The 27,212-nt window shown below is 41.6% G+C and overlaps 1 protein-coding gene across 4 annotated transcripts in view; it reads left to right on the plus strand.

Moving 5' to 3' along the window:
• Window positions 1–27,212, plus strand: part of AGBL1 (AGBL carboxypeptidase 1) — a 697,725-nt gene that overhangs the window by 138,760 nt on the left and 531,753 nt on the right. For all 4 annotated transcript variants that reach the window (XM_072737248.1, XM_026001309.2, XM_072737250.1 and 1 more), the window contains exons 7-15: window positions 3,857–4,065; window positions 11,033–11,198; window positions 12,122–12,189; window positions 16,744–16,860; window positions 17,927–18,507; window positions 20,017–20,100; window positions 20,333–20,419; window positions 23,286–23,434; window positions 24,906–24,993. In XM_072737248.1, the coding sequence (XP_072593349.1) occupies window positions 3,857–4,065; window positions 11,033–11,198; window positions 12,122–12,189; window positions 16,744–16,860; window positions 17,927–18,507; window positions 20,017–20,100; window positions 20,333–20,419; window positions 23,286–23,434; window positions 24,906–24,993 (1,549 nt within the window). The remainder of the gene's footprint in view (window positions 1–3,856; window positions 4,066–11,032; window positions 11,199–12,121; window positions 12,190–16,743; window positions 16,861–17,926; window positions 18,508–20,016; window positions 20,101–20,332; window positions 20,420–23,285; window positions 23,435–24,905; window positions 24,994–27,212) is intronic.

A 27,212-nucleotide genomic window follows, 5' to 3' on the forward strand; every position in this document is an offset into this window, starting at 1 on the left:
CCTGGGGACTATTGGCCCTGCCCACAGGCATTTACAGCATGACACAATCAACAGTCTATGGACCTCCAGCCTGAAGGTAACATTTTTTACCCCTCCTGATTATCAGAGCTCATTGTAGAGTATATGGGGAATATGAACTACAGAAAAGCCTAAGTCAAATGTAAAAAGCAAATAGAATCCTCACTCTCCTCCCCCTCCATAAGTACTAGTGGTATCTTGGCCTATTCCCTTCTACTTATTTATTATTTTTTTTCTTTTTACCTGAGTGTAAAAATCTGCTGCATAATATTATAGGATATTACTTGGTCACATTTCAGACTGATCATTAGCTACAAAGGAGACCTCACTCTGGAGGATATAATCTGGAGAGGCAGAGGCAGTAGAATATAAGAGGATGAATGGAGGGAAGGTCAAAGTTGAGTTCATGAATTTGCCAAAGGAAAGCTGACCAGAGAACACATTGGGCAAGATGGAGATTGGGCACTGAGAGTGCCATTGAGATGGGGTGGGAGTATGGGGTGAGATGTTTGTTGCGCCCAAGATTGCGAATCTGAGAAACCACCGAGGAGCCGACACCGATGCAAACACACGAGGGTTTATTTACAAGCTGGAGCTTGGGTCCAAGTGCACCCGACACAGCGGAGCAGGGACTTGGACCCGGAGGTGGGTTTCAGCTTAGTTTTAAGGACTGGTCTAGGGGACCTCCAGAAGGGGTGGGGCAATTCCTCAAGTTCTGTTTACATTTTGATATGGGGCCTTCAAGGGCATTGAGCTCTGTTCTCATTCTAATAGGGGCTTCCTGCCCTTGGCTTGGGCTCTGTTTTTATTCTAATATGGGGCTTTCTAGGACGATCAGCTGTAAGCTGTTTTCTTCCTGTAACTGAAATAAGGTAAAGTTCAGCTCTTATTCACAGGGGCCTGGGATGGCTGTACTTGTGCTAACGCTGAACTTAAAGTGGAATGGCCTTCATTTTCTCGGCCTCCACAATGTGGAGCTCACAGCTCCTCTCTGTCCACCCTGGCTCCATCCTCCTACTGGTTAAGATAAACCAATCTACTTGGGGAAAAGTTAAAAAAAATTAAGGAGCAAGAATTTTTTCCAAGAAAATCTTAGGAGGAATCCCTTTATATATAAATAGACTTAAGTGCCGCAGATTTGTTTTGAAGAGGGGAAGAGGGCTGGGGACCCTGGAGTCCTCTCCTGCCCCAAATCCTGAGCTCACCCAGGAGAAACATTTTCTCCTAGATATTTGGCCAAATGCTGATCCCTCTCAAATCTTCTAGAACTCCTGCACATCACTGATCTCGGTGACCCTCATTTCATTCTTTGGCTCTCCTCCACATTTGCTCTTCCTTAGTTTGCTGAATCTCCTTTTGTCCGGTTTTAGAGGCATATTGACTTTTGCAAAACTGCAAGCCAGTTTCAGGGAAAGATTGACTGGTGTAGAGTTGGCGGGGAAGGAGGTATAGCGATTTTTAGATGTTAGTAAACATGGCAGCTTGTTGAGGATTAACAGGAAATCATGAATAAAATCATTAGGATTTGATAAAAGATTTTTCTCTGAGACAATTAAAGATTTTTTTCCCTTTATGCCCTCCTCCCCCAAGAAGAGTAGGGGATGAAGGTCATTAAGATAATACGTTATTAGTCTCCTACCCTTAAAATAGATAAAAGACCTAAAGTCCTTAACCTCTCCCTGCCCATGGGGCCTCTGTGTACTGTTTTTGCCATTCTGGAATCTTTCCAGGAGGCAATACTCTAATACCTCCTACTTAATCCCCATTTTCTTTTAAAAATCAGATATTGGATAGGCTGGAACCTCACTTAGGCAGTGAAGAACTCTGGTGCTTTGTAGCTGAGACCAACCAAGGAGAGAAATATTTTTGATGCAAAAGAATAATTCAGTAAAGGAGGTAATGAAGGAGATTTAAACCTTCCACAAACACATCAGTGAGCAAATAAAGCTCATCACTCTCAGTTCAGGGTCATGGCTGAATGAAATGTTGTAAAAGTGAAAAACAAAACAAAACAAAACAAAAAAACAGAACTGTACAAATGGGTCAAAAATCTCAGTGGGGCTCAGCCAAGCCTGACAATTTAGAATTTGACAAACTCGCAGAAAAAAAAAAAATTCCTTTAATATGAGAAAACCCCTCCGGAATAAAGTGCTGAATTTTTATGTTATTTTTTTCACTTATGTGCACTTACATGGTCTTAGGGAAAAATCTGACTTTGAGCTGAAATTTTGCTTCTCCAATTACAGCTCAGGGGATCTCTCTCACACACACACTCGGCCAGGGGCCTATATTGTCTCATAAGCCAGTGTGAATGGTTTGGATAATGGAGAAATGCAGCAGTGAGTGCAGAGCTGCAAGATTTGGGCATTCGTACTAAGAGTCAGCCGGTTATGGTAATGCAGTGCACTTTGCTCGTAGGAGCAGGGGTGACCAACCACCTGCTGGATAGATCTGGGCTGGGACACATTTGACCAACCACCTGCTGGATAGATCTGGGCTGGGACACATTTGTCCATGACGCTGGTAGCCCAAGGAGGTTAAGCTGGAAAGGGCATAGGTTAACTGTTGAGAGAAGTATTTTGGACTATTCTTCCCTCTGTGTTTCCTCAATGAGAATTTAAAGCATACCCTGGAAAAATCAGGACATCGTGCACTTATCCTACAGGGTGTGTCTCATGGGAGGTCTTCACCAGGATCCTTTCAGTTACGAAAGAAAAATTGTGGAACTGAAGTTGTGAAGGGAAAAATAAAAGCCTTCTCTTATGTTTCCGCATCAGATGGAAGAAAGCCCCAGACCACATCCCTGCTGGCTGATCTTCCACCATCTGAACATTGTGCCTGGTTACCCCTACCACAGAGTCCATCCTCTTGTTGGATAGCCTTGACTATGAGGAATTCCTTTCTTGGGCTGAGTCAGACCTTGATTATCCATAAGCTGCTTCCGTGCTCCCTAGGATAAACACGCGACACATCTGTGATATACACAGCCTTTTGGCTATCATGTCCCATTCAGTGTCTTCTTTCCAAACTAAGTCTTGTAATTTACTCAATGCAGTGATGATACCCTAAGTCTGCTAAGATTTAGGGAAGAGGAATGGAAATCAGGTGGAAATGTTTCTCTCTGTCTCTCTCTCTCTCTCATTCATTCTTTCACCCTCCCCCATGTTATTATATTTTTTTCTGAACTTTTTAAGAATATATTACAGGCATTCGCATTCTCCAGTTGTGAGTTTCCTAAACAAAGGATTTTCTCTTACATAAGCACAAGTTACCACAATTTAATATATGTTGATGTAATACTGTTAATTTATAGACCTTATTCAAATTTTACTGACTGCCTCACTAACGCCCTGTAGTAGCAAAGGACAAAAATTGTTTTCTGGCTCAGGATCTAAATTATAATCCTGTATTGTACTTACATGTTATATAAATTCTTTAGCTCTCTCTTCTCCCCTCCCCTCCCCTCCCCTCCCTTCTTTTTTTTTTTTTTTTTTTTTTTTTTGCCTTTCATGACCTTGACATTTTTGAAGAGTATTGATCAGGTGATTGGTAGCATGCCCCTCATTTGGGGTTTGTGATTTTCCTCATGGTTAAATTCAGGCTATGCATTTTGGGCAGGAATGCCATAGAAGTGATGCTGTGTTTTTCTCAGTGCAACACACACAGTGATGTTCACTTTGATCACTTGATTAAGATGACATCTGTCAGTTTTCCCCAATGGAAAGTTATTCTTAGTCCCTTTATAATAAGTATCTTGAGGGAGGTACATTGGGGCATCCTCAGGCAGGTGTGGCCAGGAGAGCCTGTGACTGACATCACCGTCTTCCATTGGTTTCAGAGTCTAACAGCCGCAGGGCTGTGAACAGAGGCTACGTCACCAGCTTGCTCAAACTGCATCAGGACTGGCATCGCCATGACGCTGCCAACGCCTATGTGCTGATCCGCCGGGCACTCCTGCTCTGCCTCAAGCATATTGCCAACCTCCGGTCTGGCAGGGAGGCTTTCCTGGCAGCCCAGGGCATGGAGATCCTCTTCAGCACCACAGAGGTAATTAACCCTGGGATTACCTCTGCAGTTGGATGACACCTGGGTGGTTCCTGATGAACAGAGCTGCATAAACCTCAATACCTTTCTTGCTGCCTGCTATAGGCAGAGGTTCTGGATTCAAAGCCTCATTCATTTGTTCACTCATGCACTGATGGAGTCATTTAGTCAATATGTGTTTATTGGTTACACACTGTGTGGTGCAGTGGTTAAGAGTGTTCAAATCCCAGCCCTGGCACTTGTAGTTGTGAAACTTTAGAGAAGTCACCCGAACCCTCTGGGCCTCAAGTTTCTTCTTTTTTTTCGTTCAAGAGGGAAATAAATAAAATCTAGTTTGCTGCATGGCCTAAATACGTTAATGTACAAATGTCTTGTATTTAATGGAGTGCTTGGGATGACTTGGCTGCCTTATGAGTGTGGGCAGTTACTAGAATAATTAGCACTGTGGAATCTAGAGGTGAATATGAAGGCAAGACCCCTGATCTTATGGGGCAAACATTCTAGTGGGAGAGTCAGACACCAAGGAAGCAAAGAATTCAATGAGAAAGATAATTTCATATTGCTCTGTGACATCAATCAAGTCAGGCCATCCATGGTGATTCCCATAGGTGGAGGGAGAACGTGTTCTGCTGGAGAGGTCAAGTCTTCTCTGAGCAGGTGACACCTAAGCTGAGACCTGAATTATTGAAAAAGCTGGTCATGCCAAGTTCAGGAGGAACAGCATCCCAGGCAAGGGCTGTTACTTCTCTCCACCCCAATGGAATATGTCATCTATGGTTTCCCAGATTTCAACCCTAGCAACAAATTCCTTAGTTGCATTTGATTAGGACTAATTTAAACATGATAGTGTGAGGCTATGTACACCCTCTCTACAGAGGATGTGAATACTTCCCAAATATCCATCAGCTACTCATTCCCTTCTCCTGGGGGGCCGCGGCAACCATGCTTCACGTGCATCATGCTCCCCACTGTCTTCACATTAGCTCATCTCTACACCCCCTTCCTCATTCTCCTTGCTCCTCTCTGGACACCCTACACTTTTCTCTACCTGTGTACATCCAAGGCAATGAAAACAGCCAATGAAACTGCTGTTTTCCAATTGTGGTATCTGTAGACTTTTTCTATTAAAAAAACCAGCATTTCCCCAAACCTTCTTCTCGTCTGAAAAGTGACATAGCACTGGGTTGCACACCAACATCTAATTTTATGTCTGCTCTCACCTGTGGGTTTCTCTCCATCACTACAGCTTTCAGAGCCTCTCAGTCATGAAAGAGCTGTGCTGAATATTCTGCTTCTCTGGATGAAGCAGTGCTTTGCATTTTTCCAAGCTTTACCATACTTTGTAACTTGTATCCCCCCAGATCTCTAGTGAGACACCCCCTCCAACTGCTGATGCCTGCTTATGCCCCTGACGCTGGCTCGTGCACTCCAGCCAGTTCCTCCACCCTCTATCCTCTTTGCTGTTTCTCTGCTCTGTGTTAGGAAGAATTAAAAGGGCAAAAAAGGAAAAAGACAGTGATTCCAGAAGTACATATCTGTGAGAGGAAGAAGGTAGAGAAAGTAGGAAGTGAAGCATAGGCATGAAATGGCCTATGAGCCTAGAAGCAGAATATATATAAAATCTATCTATCTATCTATCTATCTATCTATCTATCTATCTATCTATCTATCATCTATCTATCTATTATCTATCTATCTATCTATCTATCTATCTATCTATCTATCTCATGTTTGGTGTTTCTCCTGGTCCCGTAGACTAATGTCTGTGTCCCCCAAATCCATATGCTGAAACATACTGCCCAAAGTGATGATATGGGGAAGTGGGGCCTTTGGGAGGAGATTAGCTTATGAGGGTGCAGCCCCCATGAATGGGATGTGTGCCTTTACAAAGAGAGGCCCCAGAGAACTCCCTGGTCATTGCTCCATGTGAGGATATGGTGAGAATATGGTCATCTGTGAACCAGGAAGCAGGTTCTCACCAGACAGGGAACCTGTTGGTACCTTGAACCTGGACCTCCAGCCTCCAGAACTGTGAGAAACAAATGTATGTTGTTTATTAGCCACTTACTGATCTTTGGTTGATCTTAATCTGTAATGTTAGTCCTCATAAACCATAACTACAACTACTACAGTTTGAGTGAGTTCTCAGTCTTCCTAGGGAATTGTCACAGCCCAGAGGGGTGTGAGGAACCTCCCCATATGAGTCTCCTGAGGCTGCCATAACAAAGCACACAAACTGAAGAGATTTATTCACTCTCAGTCCTGGAGGTGAGAAGTCCAAAATCAAGGTGGTGGCAGGGCTGGTTCCCTTGAGGCCATGAGGGAGAACCTGCTCCAGGCTCTCTCATGGATTCTGCTGGTCACAGCAGGCTGGTGACCTCTGGCCTGTCGAAACATCCCCTCATGTCTGCCTCCATATTCACAGGTTGTTCTCTCTGTGTGCATGTCTGTATCCAAATGTCCCTTGTTATAAGGACATCAGTCATGTGGCACTAGGGTCCACTCTAATGGTCTCATTTTATTTTTTTCCTTTCATCTTTTAAAAAAAGTTTTTATTGAAATTCCAGTGAGTTAATAACATACAGTGTAATATTAATTTCAGGTGTGCAATATAGTGATTCAGAACTTCTGTACAATACCCAGTGTTCATCACAAGTGCCCTCCCTCATCCCCATCACCTATCCCCCCACCCACCACTCACTTTCCCTCTGGTGACCCTGCAGGGTGTTCTCTGCAGTTAGGAGTCTGGTTCTGCAAGGAGGATTTTATTTTATTATTTTATTTTATTTTATTTTATTTTATTTTATTTTATCTTATTTTATTAATTACTTTATTTAGAGAGAGAGAATGTGAGCAGGGGGAGAGTCAGAGAGAGAGAGGGAGAGAGCAAATCTCAAGCAGACTCCATGCTCAGTGTGGAGTCTAACATAGGGCTTGATCCCACAACCCTGAGATCATGACCTGAACTGAAATCAAGATTTGGATGCTTAACCGACTGAGCCACACAGGTGCCCCTGCAAGCAGGATCTTAAAAGCAGTTTCTCAGTAGGTCAGTGGAAACCTCAACTGTTCAGTAAACAAATTTACACCAAGCTCCCAACCTCTGGTTCCTGCTAGAAGTGGACACAGGATATGAGCAGAGGTAGGACTTGCACTGTGTGCCAGCTGTTCTAGCCTATGGAGCCTCCAGCATCTGGGCTGGATGATGTGAGCACAGCACCACAGCACCTGGACTGGTTTGAGCTGCCCATCAGTCAGACTGGTCCCTCTTCTGACAGAGAAGGCACTGGAGTCCTTGGATGACCAACTAGGGAACCTTGGATCCAGTGATGTCATTTTGGTGCTATTTGCAAATTATAATGATGACAATGCTGATGATGCCAAAATTAGTGAAAGATGAGGGGAAAAAAAAAGAATCAGGAGGAAGAGGAGAGGGGAGAGGGGAGAGGAGGAGGAGGAGAGGGAGGATAAAGATGAGGAAAAAGAGGAGGGAAGAACTTTCTAGACCATGAAGAGAAATGCAGATTTTATTTCTATCAGGTTTGAGGCAGAAGAATGACCTGATATGATTTATGCTTTTTTAAAATTGTGATAAAATTTGTGCAACATAAAGTTGGCCATCTTTGCCATTTTAAAGTGTACAGTTTGATAGAATTAAGTACATCCACCCTGTTGCATAACCAATCTCTAGACCTTTTTTCATCTTGCAAAACTGAAACTCTATACCCATTAAACTGACTTATGACCTTAAAGGACCATTCTGGCTGCCATTTGGGCAGGAGAGTATCTGAGGGCAAAGGAGGGAGGAGGGAAAGGTAGGAGGGCAAGGTGGGGGTTAGCCCACGGGCACTTGGGCAGAGACGCTGACAGCTTTGGCTATTTGGGAGAACTGGAAGTTAAACCTGGGATTCCTGAACTTTCCCATTAAAGTGTCTTGTTTTCTTATTGTAATGGTCATTACCTGGGCTCTGTACTGAGTAGCAGTGGCCTTCTGGGGTCTCCTTTTGGATTCTTAGGAGATTTTAGGAGCTTAGTGATGCCTGCTGACATCTTGCTAGCAAACGCTTACTGAGTGCTTAGTATTGGGCATGCATTTTGCCTATTTTAACTCTAATTCACAGATATCCTTATGAGAGAGGTTCTGTTAATATCTCTGTTGTATAGATGAGGAAACCACAGCACAGAGAGGTATAGCAACTTGCCAGGGTTATACTGTTAGTGATCATCAGCCCAGGACTTGAAATCAGGTGATCTTGCTCCAGGATCTGAGAAGTGTGCTATACAGTAGTCTCCTCTCTCCAGGGCAGTACATTCCAAGACCCCCAGGAGATATCTGAGACTGCAGATAGTACTAAACCCATATACACTATGTTTTTTTTTTATTATGCATTAATTCCTATGATAAAGTTTAATTTATAAATTAGGCACAGCAAGAGATTACCAACAACAATGATAAAATAGAACAATTACAACAATATCATGTTATAAAAATTATGTGAATGTGGGCCCTCCCCCTTGAAATATCTTATTATGCTAAACTCACCCTTTTTTTTGTGATGATATGAGGTAATAAAATGCCTACGTGATGAGATGAAGTGAGGCACCAAGATGTAGCATTAGGTGATAGACCTTCTGGTGATACTTCAGGAGGATCATCAGCTTCCAAACTGTGGTTGACCTTGGGTAACTGAAATCTGGGAAAAGCAAAACCGCCAATAAAGAGGAGTTACTTTCTTCTCACTTGCCAATGTATCACAGAAGTAGTATATTTGTTATTTCAAAGCTAATTCAAAGATGTTAACTGTGAATTGCATATGTTAAGCACTGTCATATTTCATTATCTTTTCCAAGTAGCAGGTGTATTAATGGAAGTGATGGGAAAAGTGAGCCAAAAATTTTCACCTTTGCCCCCAATTCTGAGACATGTGTTCACAGGGATCCTATTTCTTTGGGTCTTGTCATCTTTGGTACACAGAACAAGTGCCAACTCTGCAATAGCAAGAGGCTGAGAGTGAGCACCCCCTTATATTTTTGTATCCTGCGTGCTTCCCTTGTGTCACCTTCATCCTGGCCTTGCCATAGTATCTATCTGTTAACACTAGGGAAATGTTGCCAGATGGGTCTAGGCATTTCTATTATTTGGAAGCAAAGATCATTTTAAAATTCCTAAGTGTTTTCCACAGACTGTGTCTACTACAGTGTTTACTACCAACTTAATTTAGGTAGTAATTCACTATAACCCTAGTGCCTTGGTTTCTGTTGATTTTAATATCCTCTCTATCCTTCCAATTCATAGTGTGGCCCAACCTATCAGGACAGGTGCGCTTGCCTCCATCCTTCCTCACACTTTGCCCCTGTACCTTCCTATGCAGAGTGAAACACATTATTGTCACATTCATCAGTAATGATACTGGTGGCAATCACAGACATAATTGGCTTCTAAAATGCTGGTAATTTTGACTGAGTTCCCTGGCTTGTCCTTGGCTCTGTACCTCCTAAGAATGAGCTCAGAACATGACCCATGATGAGACATCTATCTCCCTTCTCCTCCTCCCCCATGCTCAGGTATCACTTTTTCCAACACTAATACTTTTCCCTAAGCACTATAAATCACTGGGCCAGTCCCAGAGATGAAGGACTGATTCATTTCCCATGGAGAATGTTTCCTGCTGTTGGTTCAGGACACCTCATGGGTAACATTGAGCACACATAGGGAAAATAACATTTTTTAAAGATTTTATTTATCTATACAGACAGAGACAGAGGCAGAGACATAGGCAGAGGGAGAAGCAGGTTCCATGCAGAGAGCCCCATGTGGGACTTGATCCTGGGACTCCAGGATCACGCCCTGAGCGGAAGGGCCACCCATGCATCCCAGCATTCTTGATTATGTTAAAACATTCCTGATTTGAATGTTGGACTTACTTTAAAACAATATGTTTTGAAATCATTTGGATATTTAAATTCATGGCTAAAAGTTTATTTAATTTTTTCTCCTTTGAGTGTGTGTGTGTGTGTGTGTGAGTGTGTGTGTGTGTGTATATGTGTGGAGCTGCTTGCATATAATGACCTGGAGATACCATAGCAAGGCATCATCACAGACAGTCACCCTCTCCTGTGGCAGGTGCTCAACATCCTCTATATCTACTACTATGTCTTGTGGCCTTAGCGGTCACTTGGAACCCCTTAGGAATATCAAATTGGAAGCTTACACTTGTCAACTTTCTGTACGAAGTCAGTAGACAAAGCATTTGCTAGGAGTCTGAAGAAAATGACTTAGTTTTTGCCAAGGAGTTACTGAACTACTCCCAATGCTCCCTCTCAATTTAGTAAACTTGTTTTTGCATTTTTCAAAGTGTCTGAAAAGAAGGGTCTTGTCAGGTTCCATCAGTATCAAAATGTTACATCTGCAAACCCAATTTTCCTTTGCTTTGGGTAGGTACCAAGAGGGATCAACACTGTGGACTCTGAGAAGAGGCATGTTATTTAATTTAGGTACTTGGGATTCACTTTGCCTTTTTTCTGATTTCATATTTTATCTTTCCTTTATGGTTTTCTATTCAGATAATAGCTGAAAGGGAAAAGTAAGGCTTCCACCAATTCAGCTACTCATTCTCTAATTTAAGCGATAATTCACAATGACACTCGGATGACTGAAGGAAGATGCTCACCTCCTCTTCCCCTCGACAATGTCTTGCCTTAGCCACAGAATCCTCTGGAAAACTTTTAAATTTCCTTTCAGACTAAATTCCTTCCAATCACCTATGAGCTGTGAAAAAGAGAAAAAAATGCAGATTATACACCGGGCCAAAGAAGATTCTATATTAGACAAAATTCTATATGTCCAATTAGACATTCTACGTTAAGGATCTTTACCATCCATGTGTGTAATTCATTACCTGAAACACTGATCTAACAAGGGGTCCCTGTGTAAGGTGTCAGTGTCTGATACGGTCTTTTCTTTGTTCAGAACTGCTTGGATGACAATGACTTGGAGCCTGTCGTCTCCGTCATAATTCAGATCTTGAGGCAGTGCCACCCAAAGAGTACACTTCCCTTGGTTACAGCTACCAGTGCTTATACCTTCTCTGTCCCTGGGAGCATCCCTTCTGAAACTCCATGTGTTCTAACTGAAGGTAAATTCAGTGGGTAACTATGAGCTTTATGATGAGTTTTGCATGTTGGCAATATTTCAGAGTGATGTGGATGAAAGTAGAAAACAATGCTTTTACAGGCTAACCGTAAATATCCAATAAGCTAATTAGAGAAATGTATGAAAAAGCAAGCTTTTCATATACAGAATGAACAAATACTAAGCTCACACATTTTGTTCTTAATTATTAACTGTTGCCATTTGCCTGGTGGCTATTGAATGCCTGTATAGTCATCTCAACTAATTTTAAAAAATGTATTCACAGTCCCATGATTGAGGCTCTCTACTGTACTGACTGGTTCTGGAATTAATTTGCCTTAAGGATGAACTTGAAAGAAAACTTTTGCTATTTACAACCCCATGCTAGTCATATTAAATGCTTGAAAGTATGGTTATTCAATCTCTGTGAAGATTTTGGTGTCAAAAGATTCTAATGCTTTTCAACTCTGCCCTCCTTTCACAGAATAGATTTTCCACAGGCATTGTCTTGCCACATGGCACTGGATGCTTTCTATGGTGTCTTGTTGTAAATAAGCCCTGTCTTATCAAAATTAGAGAGTCAGTCAAGGTACTAAATTATAGTGAATTTTGCCTGTGATTTCTAGACTTTGGCAATGTTTGCATAGATAGTCATAAATTGGGTGGGGCAATCCAGAATGGTATTCATGTGCTGTTTTATTCTGTATTCGATGTGGGGAAATTTAGACTTCATGATATAGTGCTCCCCATACCTATATGTGTATGATTTGCATGTACCAGTAAGTATTAAAGCATGTTGGGAGATTGTGCACTTCATAATGAGCCCCTATTTATGACAAAAAAGGAGTGTTAGCCACTGTATGGTGAGAATCCAAATCCAAGGCATGGAGGAAACCTCATCCATTTTATTCCTTTTTCTCCACCCAGAGGATTTTGAAGATGATGCTGATGAAGAAGTGGATAAAGATTCAGACTCTGAAGATGTAAAAGAGCAGGTAGGTACACCAGCCCTCACTTCCAGTGATCTCCACATTCACATCTTCTGGAGGGAAATGTGGTTCTCTATGCCTAGTGAGAGCAGTGTAAATTCTAAGGACACACTTGTACTTCCAATCCAGTGCCTGGAAGACAGTGGTGCTCAACCATTGTTGATTTGCATCCTGGTAGGTCCAGAACAATGTCTTGTAGAGTCAGAGGCCATCCATTACCAAGGCGCTAATATTCTGTCAGGATGAGCTTTCGAGAGACCCTTGGTAGTTCAGATTGCTATATATAATTAGTGCGAATGACATTTGGGCAAAGACACCATGAAAACATTTCCTGGGAAGGTTTTCTGGTAGATCTCACCTATTTTCACAAGTCACTCTCCTTATCTACCCACTCTTCTCAGGACCCTGTGTTGTATGTTTCTATTTACCTCCGAATCTATGTGAATCGCGCTCACTTGAGGTGCATAATATACACTCTGGCTAGCAGGAGAGTGGTGCCCTTTGGTCTCTATCCCAAAATACCCATGATATATAGAGTGGAGGTTAGCAAACTTTCTGTAAAAGATCAGACTGTAATTAGTTTAGGCTTTATGGACCTAGTCTCTGTCACAATTACTCAACTTTGTTGTTACAGCATAGAAGAAACTATGGGTAATAAGTAAATGGTAGGGCATGGCTATGTGTTGGTAAAACTCTCATTGACAAGAAACAGGCAATGGGACATAGTTTACTGACAGCATTTCTAGAAAAGGAAGTCTAATTCTGAGTACTCTTGTCATTTTGACTGGATAATTCTTTGCTGGGGGGGAATATCCTATGCATCGTGGGGTATTTAGCAGCATCCCCTGGCTTCTACTCACTAGATGCCAGTAGCACCTTCCTCTTGGTTCCCACCATCTACCCAGGTCATGAACCCAAAATGTCTCCAGGAATTGCCAAATATCCTTGGGTGGGTTGGGGGGGGGGCAATATATTACTGCTCTAGAATAATGATAATGTCCTATTTCTGTTTCTGTTTCTGTTAGTGAACATGGACATGGACCAGCCCCTTCAAATTATAGTCCCTTACTTTTGTCATCTGTAAAATAAGACTGAGAAGTAAATGCTACTTTTTATAACCTTCTTGGATATAAAACCTGAATTTAAAAAATCTATCATCTATTTTTTTTACCTATCATCATCTATCCATCCATCTATCCACCCATCCATCCACCTGCCTCCCCTTTTCCTTCCCTCCCTTCTATTTTTCTTCCCTGCCCTCCTCCCTCCCTACCTATCTAAAGAGAAAGAGACTTCCTGAGTTCTCCCTCATAAGATGGTGGCAGCAGACTCATAGAGGCTATTGCTCAGCCCTCTCAGTCTCTAGGTTAAGACTGCTATTGACCCTCCAGTGTTCTCAGGATTTGTTGATAAATGGAATCATTTTTGAAGTCATCAGTAGCAAATAGGATCTATGCTGTGGCTTGGCAGCACAGGCCGATTGAGTACTCACTGAATTATTTGAATAATACTGTGCTGTGGTGATCGTTCATCAATGCCACTTTCCCCTACCCTCTTACTTGCTCTTTGATAACTGAATGTCTGATGCAAGAGTGTCAATCACCTCCTATATCTGATGTTCAAGGACAAGCTGCATGCCAGTGCCTGACTTCATGCAGCATGGGATGGAGAGCATTCACACAGTCTCCTTTTTCCCTGTGCTGCAGATGATGGTGGGTTGGGGTGGAGTGAAACCAAAACAAATAAACAAATCCAGCTGGGAAAGAAGCACAAGACAAATTGGTCAGGGCCTGGAAATTATTCATCAAAGCCTTCAAGCCAAGAAGAAGATGAGAAGTCAGTGTATGAGCGTGAGTTATAGAGAAATGGGGCACATCAGAATCACGGCTTGATTCTGGGGTATTACAAAAGAGCAAGGGAACCGGCACTCTAGCAAACTGATTTTTCCTTTGTGAACCCAGAAGCATTTGCTGTAAGAAATGTGGGCAAGAAGCCAGGAATATTTGTTTCTGGTTATAGATCTGATCCAGGCTGTTAACTGATGGCCTTTTCATTTGAAAAATCTTAGTTAATAATTGGGATCAGCTGTTTAGAAAGAAGGATGAAAAGGAACTTTAGTTTGTAAAGGGTCTTAAGAATGGAAAATTGGGTGCCTTTCTTTGAAAACTCAGTGTCAACATAAGAGAGAAACTTACAAGGAGTACAGATCAGATGTTGGCCATGGCTATATATATACAAAATTTATATTATATATTATTACATATATTTACTTATTTATTCTTCATGAACACAACCATTAGATATGGACAAACTCTGAAGAAGAGGATAACAGAATGAATTCAAGTTCTCCTTTCCTTTGTTCCCTCTTTTTCTTCCTTTTTAGTTTTTTGTTTCTTTCAGGTACTTTCTTGGCCATGATACATGTGGGAGGCAGCAGGCTAAATTCCTGGGGATGGTGATATGATGCAAAAGCAAACAAAACACAGATTTTTATCTTCAAAGGATTTTCAGTCTAATGAACTTGGCGATTGTCCCTACCAGAGTTCAAATCACCATCTTCCAAAGGGTGGTGAGCTTAAGTGTAAGACTGGAGAGAGTCAACATCTAAAGGGTCTTACTATAGGAAGAAGGGCCAGAAATCATGATCTGGATTAGACGGGTACCAGAATCCTAAATGACGAAGCCTATCTGGGTTGCTGTGAGGATGCAGAAGCAGGCACATCCCTGAATAAGTATAAATGGTATTTATAAGCAATACAGAAAGAGGGAAGAACCCACCTTAGTGCCTAGAGATTCAGAGACCAAGATACAGAACTTTGGGGACCAGAAATGGTCTCTGTTACAACTACTCCACTTTGCTGTCATACTGAGAAACCGATCACAGACAATACATAAAGGAATGGGTGTGGCTGTGTTCCAATAAAACTTTATTTGCAAAATCAAAAGTAGGTTATAGTTAGCCAACTCTTGCTGTAAAGCTAAGTAGGTTACCTAGCCACATGTAGAATGCATTAGGCTGCAGCTCATGGGCTAGCTGATGCTCCTCACTCCAGACACACCAACCTTACTTGCTGGCGGGGAGACTCTTCTCAGTAGCCTGACTGTGTTTTCATTGGTACCATTCTGGGGCATAGCTCAGGCTGCAGCCAAGAGGGTGGGGGCAAGCAGGAACTGATAGATAGAACTGCAAAGGACAAGACTGATGGGATCTCTAGAACCAGGTGAAGGAGCTTAGATCTGGTGTGCACTGTATCTGAAAATACCATGAAATCAACCTTATGAAATCTATTTCTCTTTTAATTTAAAGTTTGGAGGAAAATTCCAGAAGATGGACAAAATGCTGCATTTTCTTTCCTCCTCATACCCTGGTTGATAATACAAACAGTTATTGTTCATATTTATTGGACTTAAAGAAGACTAATCCAGGCCTTCAGAATCACCAGGTTTTTCCTTAACTAAGCAAATATTCTCCTAATACACAAGTAGGCTTTTCTCTCCTACTTCATTAGGGAAACTGGGTCCAAGAGAGACATGGAAAGATGAGAAGACTGGATTGGTTGATTCCTAGTGTTCTTTCTTTGAAGACTTTATAATTTCTGGAAAATAAGAGGTGTTGGTAGGAGAATCACCCTCACCATTAAACTGTCATGAAATGATGATCTAGAAACAAAAATAAAGGCTCTGTGATTATTCAGCCCAATGAAGAAAAGACCCATAGTGACAGGGTGAATATAAATGTACAAAGAGGTAAAGGACAGTGGGAAGTGACAAACCCCTCCCCAGGTCTGGAAGGCTCTGCCTAAGTCCTCCTTCTTGGATGTTGACTCCTGTGATCATCCTCCTATTCTCTGAGCTGCAGCTATTTTCTTACTGGAAGCCAACATTTACTGCTCTTCCCCACTGTTCTGGTTAAAATGTCACCTCCTCAGCAAGGTGGTCTCAGGTCACCCAATCTAAACAACTTCCACACTGCCTCCCCATCTCATTGACAATCCCACTGCCCCACTTCAGTATTTCTATGGCATTTTCACCACTGGAAAAGACTTTCTTCATTTGTTTTCTGTCTTCCTTCTCTCACTAGAAGACAGATTCCATGGGAACATCTACCTTTGTCTGTTCCATTATTACTAACTCTTCAATACCCAAAATGGCAGGTGCTTGTTAAGTGTTTTTGAGAATACTGAGGGGCCTATATGGGAAGGGGGATAGAAGAATAGATACAGTGATTACAATTATGTTGATGGTGGTTGTGGCAAGATAGAGAATTCTTTCATGTTGCGTTTTACTAATTTTATATAAATTAGTTATTTACGGCGACGGCTGATAAATCCTGAGATGGATGCTGAGAAAAGTTGTATACCTTCTTTCTTTTCATTCACAAAATACAACCCAACCTCTTAAATTCTCCTTTGCAAAGGCTAGCAGTATAATTTGGAGTCAAGGTAACCATGTCCCATGATTCTGAAAAATCACATGTATAGCTTATCTCGATGCTTCTCAGGGTAATTGTCTTGACTGTAATATATATATATATATATATATTTGGATATCCCATTGTAGGATGATGACTTGGAAACAGACGTGAACAAGCTGACATCCAAACCTGGTCTTGACCGACCCGAAGAGGAACTGATGCAGTATGAGGCAATGTGTGTTGAGCTCTCCTGCAACTTCGAGGTATGGCATATGCCGTGGTTCTGCTCCATGGTGATGCATGATGGGTTCTTTGCAGAACCGGAGAGGCCAAGCAGGAGGTCTCCAGATGGAGAGCATTGCTCATCATTAGCAATCTGCTTCTGGGGTCTTTCTGAGCGAGAGAAGCAGAAGGCTAAGCAAAACATGAAAAAGGTGGCTGGACTGGATGCTTGCAAAGCTCCTCTAGTTGGACACCTGGCCCCTAGATGGAAGCAGGATAATGGTACACATCACCACCTATTGACAAAGTGTCTTGCCCTCACATCCTGAAAAAGCAATGAAAATTCTTGTTCCCCTGTTTCACTATTCAGTGAAAATCAAATTCTTGTTCCCATGAACAGTGGGAAAGTTGTACTAAGTGGCTTTCTGAGAGTGGCTAGTCCAATTTCTGGGATTTTGTTAGTAGAAACAAATGAGAACCTTACACCTGGTGATATAGTGGCTAGTTGCTGCTCCTACTACTATTGCTGTTGTCAGGATTTTAGACCTGACTTTGGATATCTATTATTTTCTTAGGATTCTTAATATATCATGAATTTGCCCACATTTAAGGGTACCAGCTAAATCCCATGTAGAAGGGAGGCAATATATTCTATTTTACTTCAAAAGGCCGAAGGGGACCAGAAGGTAAAAATTTCAGGGAAGGAAATTTCAGTTCAGTGTAAGGAAGCCTTTAAAAAACAAATCAAAAACAAAAACATTCAGAATGATCTTCAAATGAAAGACATTGCCTTGGGGTGTAATGAAAACCCTGTAAATGAGTTTGTTCAAGCAGGCTGTAACTTTTTGGGGTGTTCCAGAGGGCATTTGTGTGCTATATAGAATAGTACTAGACCCACCCAATGCACCTTCCAAATGTGAGTTTCTATGATTCTACCATTTATTTGATTCTTAAAACTTTGCCTTTCCTTGTCTGACCTTAGAAAAAGCTTCCTAATTCACAGGATTTATGCATAACTCTGTGCCCAGAAAGTGAGGTCAGGGGTCAAGTTGTATTTTCTACCAGGGAGGCAACACTGACATAGTCTTTTCCATTTTAAACCTGAAGGAACTTGAGTCTAAACCTGGAGATGATTTGCACTTTGAAGAGACTCAGGATGCCAAGCACTCCCACATTCCGACTGTGACCTCTCCAAAGCAGCATTGTTTGAATAAGGACCAAAGTTCCTGGAGGCAGGAAAGCCAAGACACGGTCCAGACTTCTCTTCTGAGCATGGTGAAGATGGGGAGGTCCACCATGCATCCAGCCTCCAAAAAAGGCCTTGGGATGAACGCATACCAAAACATGCAATCAAGTGGTCTTGGGATAGATTCTTCTGGCAAAGAAATTCCTGACATTCAAGTTTCCCTCAAACAGGATGCTTGGGATATAGACATGATTTCCTGCCCATCGATAAGTGCCTCCTTTTCCAATTCTGCTAGGCCTACAGAAACTGCTGAAGTAGTAGATAAACTTCTGCAGACATATCCCAAGCACCTCCCCTTCCATGACCCCCGTCTTTATATGGCCAAATCCAGAAGAACCAGATCTGTGGCTAACTTCAAGATGATGGCATTTCCAGACTTCTGGGGTCACTGTCCACCTCCCTCTGCCCAGTCAATGCTGGAACGCAAACGTGGAGTCCAAAGGTGATTTGGAAGCCGTATTTTTTCTCTTCTTCAATATTTTTATAGGTGAAATGGTTTGTACAGAGAGTTCTGCTATCTCAGGAAAGTGAGAATCCATCAGGAACATGTTAAAATCCTTTGGGAAACTTTTGCCAAATGCAGAAGCTTGCCTCCCTACACCTGACATGTCAGAACCAAATGGGAGATAGTGGTAGGCGTGTGTTGCCAGAAGAAGAACCCCTTTATGATTCTAATGCAACCCTGTATCCCATAACACATTACAGATCATAACAGGGAAAGATAACCTGGTTTCTCCAAATATTGGAATCATTTCTCAAAGGAAGGTTCTCAGCAAAAATAAGTGTGGATTATTCGGGATTGCTCTTTTTTTTTTTTTTTTCAATTCATAGTGAATTCGTATCTGGTCTCTTGCTAATGAATGGAGGTGGTGGACCCCTATCTCACAGTCCCAACATTATAAAATCTGACTTGGTTGCTTTACCACTGAAGATTGTAAGGAAAATATACATTCTCCAGGATAGAAACTTTGGGTGATGGGTTATTCCCAGAATGATGGAAAGAAAGCTTTGCGTTGGGATCAACATAGTGAGATTCAAATAAAAATTGCTAAAGCCAAGGAAGAATGAATTCCCCTGGAAAACAAACAAACAAAGCATTGAGTATGCATGCACTAATTCAGTGGAGCAAAGTGTGCATACCAGAAAGTTTCATTAACTTATTTTCCATTTAATCAGTAAATTGAGAATGGATCCCAAGAGCTGCTCCCCTTGGGCTTCTGCTGACACCTCAGACCTTACAAGTTCCTGAGAGACATGGCCCAGCGGCTGGCCCAGCCATACCTCCCCACATTAACAGAACATTTTCCCCTTGAGTCCAGGACTCGTATCTACCTCCCTTCCCTTCTCCCACTCCACCCAAAACACATGGGTTGGAAATTCAAGGAGGGACTCTGAAAGATCCCTTGGGGCTTCCTTCTGACCTTTTACTTATATCTCCTGAATATGGGTGCTTCTCAGACAGAGGATTGACCTTAGTTTTCTGGAGATGACACAACCCAAGGCATATAAATGACCCAGGAGTTCAGAGGCTTCCTGAATCCTCCCAGGCCTTGAGGATGATAACAGTCAGCAATCCTAAAGTCTCCCTCAAAACTGTCTCAGAGCAAAGGATCCCTTACTCTCACTTCCAGAAACCTTTGGAGTCCATTAGTCCAAATGCTCTTGAAACAAATTCTCCTTCAAGTCAGAATTCCTCCAACTAAAACCTGGCCTCACTCTTCCTACATTCCTACTGCTCCGTGTAGTTTCATTTTTTGATAAAGGAAAAAAAAAAAAAAAATGGAGGGAGAGCCAGTACCTTTTCCACTTTTTATTCCCCAGGTTGGGGCATTTTTTATTTTTTCTCTCATCATTCTCTGATGACTCCCAAAGCCCTTCCCAGATCACCATAGGATGAATGGGGTAAGGAGTTAGGGTCAACTGTTAACATGTTTCCAATTTTCCTTTCCAGGATCAAGATATTTGAGGATGTCCAAAGGCTTATCCAGCCATGTGATGTTATAAATAAAGTTGTCTTCAGTTTAGATGAGCCTTGGTAGGTGGTCTTGAGCATCAGTGGAATGTGGAAGATGGGGTGGAGTATGGAATATCCTCTTAATGACATGAGAATAAGAATGTTTTATGTTAGTAATCCATCCCTTCTCTCAAAAACATGATAAGAATTCATGTTGAAGATCTGTAAGAAAAAGCTTATCTCAAAGAAATGTCAGGCTATGCCCAAGAATAGCAGTAATGCATGTGTTCACATGTTTCCCATTTCATTACAGGTCTTTGCAAGACACTGCTTCCAACTGTTTGCAGTTTTCCTCCGAGTTTGAGTCAGGAAATCTTCGCAAAGCCATCCAAGTGCGTGAGTAAGTAAGGAAGGCACAAAGGTAGCTCCTGGCAGCTTAGGAGAGCTCAGCTCCTCCTCCTGTGCCCCTCTCCTCTCTATTCTCTGTACAGCAGTCTCACATTGGTTGTTTGAAATCAGGCATGGTGGGAGTGTTTATACCCTGAGAACTGGCAAACACTACAAATGAAGGTTTTCTTCTCCGAGTCTGTTGTTAAACATTTACCAGCACACCACTAGGGGACCACTAGCTGATGTCACAGCAAGGTGGCAACTAGAGGTTAATGTTGTGGGTGCACCTATATTCCAAATAATGGCTCCATACTTGGGTGTGGGAGTCCTTTGACTGGGACGTTTGTACTTATGTTGACGTCAGGGCTGGTTCTGTTGATGCAGCAGGGTATATGAAGTCCCCGAGTCCTGTGCCTTTTCATGTTTGTTGCTCCCATAACTGTGTATGGAGTCAGCAAGAACACTGGGCTCCCCCTGGAGAGATGTGTTATTCTTCATTCAAGGGCATGTGCCACAGTGCCATACCTCTCTGCCAGAATCTCTCAATGACCTCTTGTTAATAGAAAAGTATTTCACAGGAAAGGAAAGTCTTAGACTGTACAAACTAAAAAAGGAGAGGAAAAACAAAAATTTCTAGTGCAGAAGAGACTGCTATGTTATAATTCTTTCCTTTTACCAGTGTGGACTATATTTCTCATATGCCAAAAATCAGGATTTGTAATCCATCTTATACATGTGAACTCCTGAAGACAGTGATCCAGAACAATTAATGGTGTGGTGGCCACAGACTCTGGAAGCAGAATGCCAGGGCAACCTCACCCCATTCCCACCAAAAGACTTTGAGAAATCACCTGACTATACTCCAGACCTTTTTTCCTTACCCAGAAAATGGAGACAGTGATAGCACCTATATCATAGTTTTTTTTTTTTTTAGGAGAGTTAGCTAAAAACATATCATGCTCTTAGAATAGTACCTGACACATGGTAAGCACTCAGTCAACATTAACTTGTCTTCAGGGATGCATATTCTCCATAACTAGAGCACAGAACTTCATAGGTCAGCCTGTTTTATATCTATCTGAGGAGTCATTTTTGAATTTTTATTTTCTTGGGTGGGGGGTGTACACGAGCCTTGATCCTTTTTCATTTAAAAAAAAATTATTTCAGTGTGCCAACATATAGTACATCATTCATTTCAGATGTAGTGTTCAATAATTTATCAGTTGCATATGATACCCAGTGCTTATCACATCATGTGCCCTCCTTCATGCCCATCACCCAGTTACACCATCCTCTCACCTCCTTCCCCTCCATCAGTTTGTTTCTTATAGTTAAGAGTCTCTCATAGTTTTTCTCCCTGTCTGATGATGTCATTTATTTGTTTTGTACATGAAATATTTCAAGGAAGCCTGACATATAAAAAAAATACAAGTTGAACCACATGGGCTGAAGATGGGAAAGGCAGTTACATTAGGATTCCTTCTCAGCCGCCTTCTTTTTCTGTTGCCAGATCAGCTTCTACTTCTTGCTATGGTGACTGCTCTTATTACCCTTTCTTTCCTCTATATCATGTTTAAGGGATCTGGGAGAGAAAACCTAATCAGGAGTCTCCTTGGAGGACAGTGGTTTGCCCAAGATGTGCCTGCACCACTGGTCTTGCTCTGGTCTCTCTCTCCACATATCTACCTTTGGCCAGAGTGTAGAATCCTAAACCCATTAGTTAAAGTCAGGGTAACAGAGTCAGATGACAGAAAACAAACCTAATTTTAAGTAAGGAGTTTTTATAGCCAGTTTTTGGAGAGGATGGTGGGCAGAGCAGACAGTGTGATGGCCATAGTCTTTCTGGATTTATCCTTATGAGCATCATTCAGTGGATTATGCTTCATTTATTGTATGTTGGGCTCAATGTTTCAAATGAGATGCTTAGAGTAACAGTGTGAGCAGTGGGCCTCCATCAGGTAGCTCTGCTCTGCTCTGACATGCCTTCTGCAAAGCTCCACACTTCCACAAATCTCACTGGAAGGGGTCCAGAGTGGCAGAGTGTGAACAGATCAGGGCAAAAACATGACCCTTTTAGAGGAGCAACTCAAAGACATGCCAAGGGGATGGAGCAATAATATTTTTGAAAATTTAATATACTGATAATAATGTTGAAGTCCAAACTGCATTGTTAATTTTGTTGCTACAGCTCAAAAAAACTGATTAGCTTTGCAGATAGTAACTGAGAGCAGTCCTACCAAGAGTCTCCTGGGGCACTGGAAATGTCCTGTACCTTGATCTGGATCAAACAGGAGTATCCAGATGAATTTATTTAAATTCACTGAGCTGTCCACTTAAAATGCATGAAAATTAAATCAATTAAAAAGTTACAAAATGAACACACAACTCTAGCATTGCCAGCCTAGTTCATATTTGTTGTTTTGCGGGGGGTTTACATATACTATACCACTTAATTTTTACAAGTAGCACTGCAAGTTTAGACTCTATTTCCATTTTCCATATGAGGAGACTGATCCTCAAAAGTAATGTGCGCATTAAATAGTAATGGCCTACCCAACCAGATGTGATTGAATTTTCTCTGGAATATAGCACACTTATATTTTTCTCTCTGGAGAGAGAATTCATCACAGTTTAATAAAAACATATACTGTGTTTGTGTAACTGATTCTCCTAACACCAAGAACCTGCTTCCATCTTCCCAAATTTCTATAGCTTGTGTGTCCAATATTGTGAGATGAGCACAATCACTGTAATTTACCAGCCAACTGACATGCTAGGTCTTAGATCTGTCATCTGGAACCTGAGAGGTATAGATTCTCGTGTTGGAACCTGCCTGAAAGACTTGTGGCCCTCCAATTTTGCTTCTGACATTGCAGGAGGGAATATGACTTGCTGGTCAACACTGATGTGAATAGCAGCCAGCACCAGCAGTGGTTCTACTTCAAGGTGAGCGGCATGAGAGCTGCCGTCCCTTACCGCTTCAACATCATCAACTGTGAGAAGCCCAACAGCCAGTTTAATTACGGTATGAGCTCTTGGGCTAACACCCAAGATCTTCTAGATCTTTTAGAAGTTCTAGAAGTTAGATCTTCTGGCTAACACCAGGAATGGTGCTCCTCTGTGATTGCTTGGCTTATTACCCAAAGTCCTGTTTGAGTGTGAAGTTGGACTGAATGCTTTGGTTGCCATGTGTGGCAAGATGGTGGCCAACCTGTGGCAAACTGCCACCACTGAAGGCAAGCTGGAAGTCCTCCCTCTGTCGCAGAATGTTAATATCATGCATGCCATAGCATTACTTCCTGCTTCCTGATTACCCTGCCCTACCTTGAACTTTTTGAGGTCCATGAGAACCTCTCATTCAGTCTTTCTCTTCATCTCCTAAATCCCACAGTAGCAAAGATATTGATCTATTTGTCCCAGAAAGGAAAAAAAAACACAAACCAATTGGACGACATTGATTTACACTCTAGGAAAATATGGGGAAAGTTAAAATTCTCCTGAATCCCTGTGGCCATTTTGGAAGAGAATTTTGAGGGACAAATGGACTGGCAGCTACATTTATTTTGAATATTTCCAAGAATGGTAAATTCTGCATGTTATTGCTGAATTGTATACTAATTTATTGAGTGGCTTTGAGTAAGGAATGAATATTCCCATATCTCTAGGTCTGAGCACAGGGTACTGACTCTATTTTACACTGACTAAATAGACACTTACTAATGTAGAAAGAGAAAATATGAACCCTGACTCTTGCATTTGTTCCGTGTGGCTGTCGTAACAAATTGTCACACAGTTGGTGGCTTAAAACAAGACAGATGTACTCTCTTAAAATTCTAGAGTCTACAAGTCCAAAATCAGTTTCACTGGGCTACAGCCAAAGTGCTGGAAGGGCTATGCTCCCTCTGGAACACCTAGGGGATTTTCTCTTTGGTTTTTGTTTTCCAGCTTTGAGAGCTTTTGTCCTTGCATCTCTTGGTTCATAGTCCCTTCCTCTGTCTTCAAAGCTGGCAGTGTAGCATCTCCCAATCTCCCTCTGCTTCAGTCACATTGCTTTTCCCTCTGCCTCCCTCTTATAAGAAGGTATGTGATTGCATTTAGGGCCCACCAGGATAATCTCTCCATCTCAAAATCCTTAATTTAATCATATCTATGAAATCCTTTTGCCATCTAAGGCACCATTCACAGGTTCCAGGGATTAGGACCTGGATACTTGGAGGGCTATGATTCAGCTCACGAAAGCTCTCTTTCCCTTTTCTCTTTCCCCAGAAATTAATACTTTTTTTTTTAAGGTGTGGAGTATAGGGGCACAGAGAGAGGGAAAAAGAATCTCGGGCAGACCCCCACTGGGTGTGAAGCTCAGTGCAGGGCCCAATCTCATCTCATGACCCTGAGATCATGACTGGAGCCAAAATCAAGAGTCCTGATGCTTTACTGACTGAGCCACCCAGATGTCTCCCCCTCCCCCCAGTGATTAATCCTGCCTTTGTTCTGTGCAGGGATGCAGCCAACTCTGTATTCTGTGAAGGAGGCTCTTCTTGGCAGACCCACCTGGATACGGATGGGCTATGAAATCTGTTATTACAAGTAAGTTAGAGTGTTGCTAGCTTCCTTTTCTCTGATCTTTCATTCTTTCTCAATTTCCTACTCTTCTATGTTGGTCTTAAAAACCTCAGCCATCTGTCCCTGTCCCGGTGACAAATGCTCTGTCCTTCAGAAGTGCAAGCATGTTAAATGGCACCTACAGTAGAACCCAAGAAATTTTTCAATTTTTGGAGAAGTGACCTATCCTCACGTAAACACATCAAAACCCTTAGACCTTGTTGTTGGATATTAGAGCTTGTACAGATGCAACCTGTGATTAATTCATCAAGCCTCCATTTTTACCTCTTTCTATGTATGTCAGGAAACAAAAAATCTGAGATGTTCTGGTCTATTCTTACTCATCCTGTGCTTCAGTTTTCCAAAGTAGATGGGAGTGGATATGTGACAGGTACACTTAAGCAACTGTTCCTCCACAGCAAAATGAGGTTTTGGAAAAAAATAAAATAGGGAGCCTTTCTAGAATTCATGTTCAATCCTTGATCAGTAGCCAGTTTCATCAATTTATTCTGTGAAGTTGTAATGAAATTCAAATTATCCATATCTTTTGATAAAAGAAATGGATTCTGAACCCATGAATTGTTCATTTGTATACTTTCTTTTGATGTAAAATAAAATACAAATTCATAAGAAAGAAAAAGGATTGGAATTGTTAGGACAAGCAGGAAATATGTAATTAATTATTAGCTCATTGCTAGTTTTCTATCAAAACTGATAGGCTAGCACTTGTTTTATTGGATAAAGCAAGTCGTATCACCTTCTGATATTACAAGAGGGCCCTAAAAAAGTATTATCAGACATTCTAGAGTTTACAATTGTTATTATGATTAAAAAGAGAGAGAATATATACTCTCATGCCTTTTGGCTTTTGAGACTGAGTACAGGAGCACTGATAGAGCAACACAATTCCTGACCTTTCCTATCTATCAGACACAAAGGCAAAAACCACCATAGAGATAAGTATGGTCTAAAAACAGATCTGGGCTGACTTACAGTTTGTAATAAAAGAGATGGCAGTCTTCAGTCCTTGATGTATTAGGATATGGACCTGAGTGGTATTTTCATTATATTCTTTAGAACAATAGCAAAGTGTAATTTTGTTGGTTTCCCATTCACTTTTATGGCAATTACTCTCTGGCCTCCATATCTAGAAACTCTCAGAATCTTTTCACGTTCTAAAGAGATTTAGACTAAAAATCATCTCAAAGTGGTAGAAGCCAACAACTGCATGGAAAAACAGTGAAAGCCTAAATTTGAACCTTGGTATGTCCTGTGAACATAGTCACCCTAAATAAACGTGAAAGACCTGGCTTGCTGCCTGCTTGGATCTGGAGTTTAGTAAGAAATTGGACAAACACAACACTCAGTATTTTCTCCCAGGGGAGTACAACTCTCCCTGGAGGCTGTTCATCTGGGAGGTAGGGAGTAAGGATCAGCCTTGAGGAGATGAAACATCTGCCAAAAAGGGAGGGAAGAAAGAAGCCCCTCATCCAAAAACAGAGCCTTGGCCTGAGGAAAGCCAAAGTTAATGTTAATAGCTGTTAGACTCATTAACAAGACAATTGTTTTGTGATTAAAGAGCAACAGAGGGGTAACACGAAAACCATGAATGTGTAATGTAATTCATTTTTCATATTGCAGTCATGAATACAACAGAGATGAATGGATAAGATTGCTACATTGTAACGTAGTTTGTTTTACAATTACTCACCACATTGTGTTAACATATTTCCAATAATGTGATTTAACAACAGGATAGATGTGTGTATCTCTATTAAACTATAGCTCAGGACACTTCTCCCTACTATAGAATGCCTTAGATTATATAACATATTTTTCCCCATTTACCCATCACAGTCTTTGAGTTGATCTATTCTAGAAGATGTGTTTGCTTCATCCCTGCCTTTATTCTCTCCAGCATATTAATTTGAGAGAACTTTATCTCCCCATTTCTCTGTCTTCAGCATGTCATCAGAAACTCAGAAGTTGTATTTCTATTGTGCTATTAACTTCCCAGATTTAGTGCCATGTTCTAAAGGGGGTGCCAGGGTGCTCATTGTGCCTGAGTACATGTATATACACAGAAGGGCAGATGAGGAAAAACACTCAGAGAAATGGGATATCCATTTCCTTCAATGAGACAACAGTAGTGATTGGTTATGGATATGGGTTGACAGCCTTGTGAGTCTGATCGTCATCAGTTA

This window comes from Vulpes vulpes, chromosome 14, assembly GCF_048418805.1.
Source record: "Vulpes vulpes isolate BD-2025 chromosome 14, VulVul3, whole genome shotgun sequence".
Classification (NCBI taxonomy): Eukaryota; Metazoa; Chordata; class Mammalia; order Carnivora; family Canidae; genus Vulpes; species Vulpes vulpes.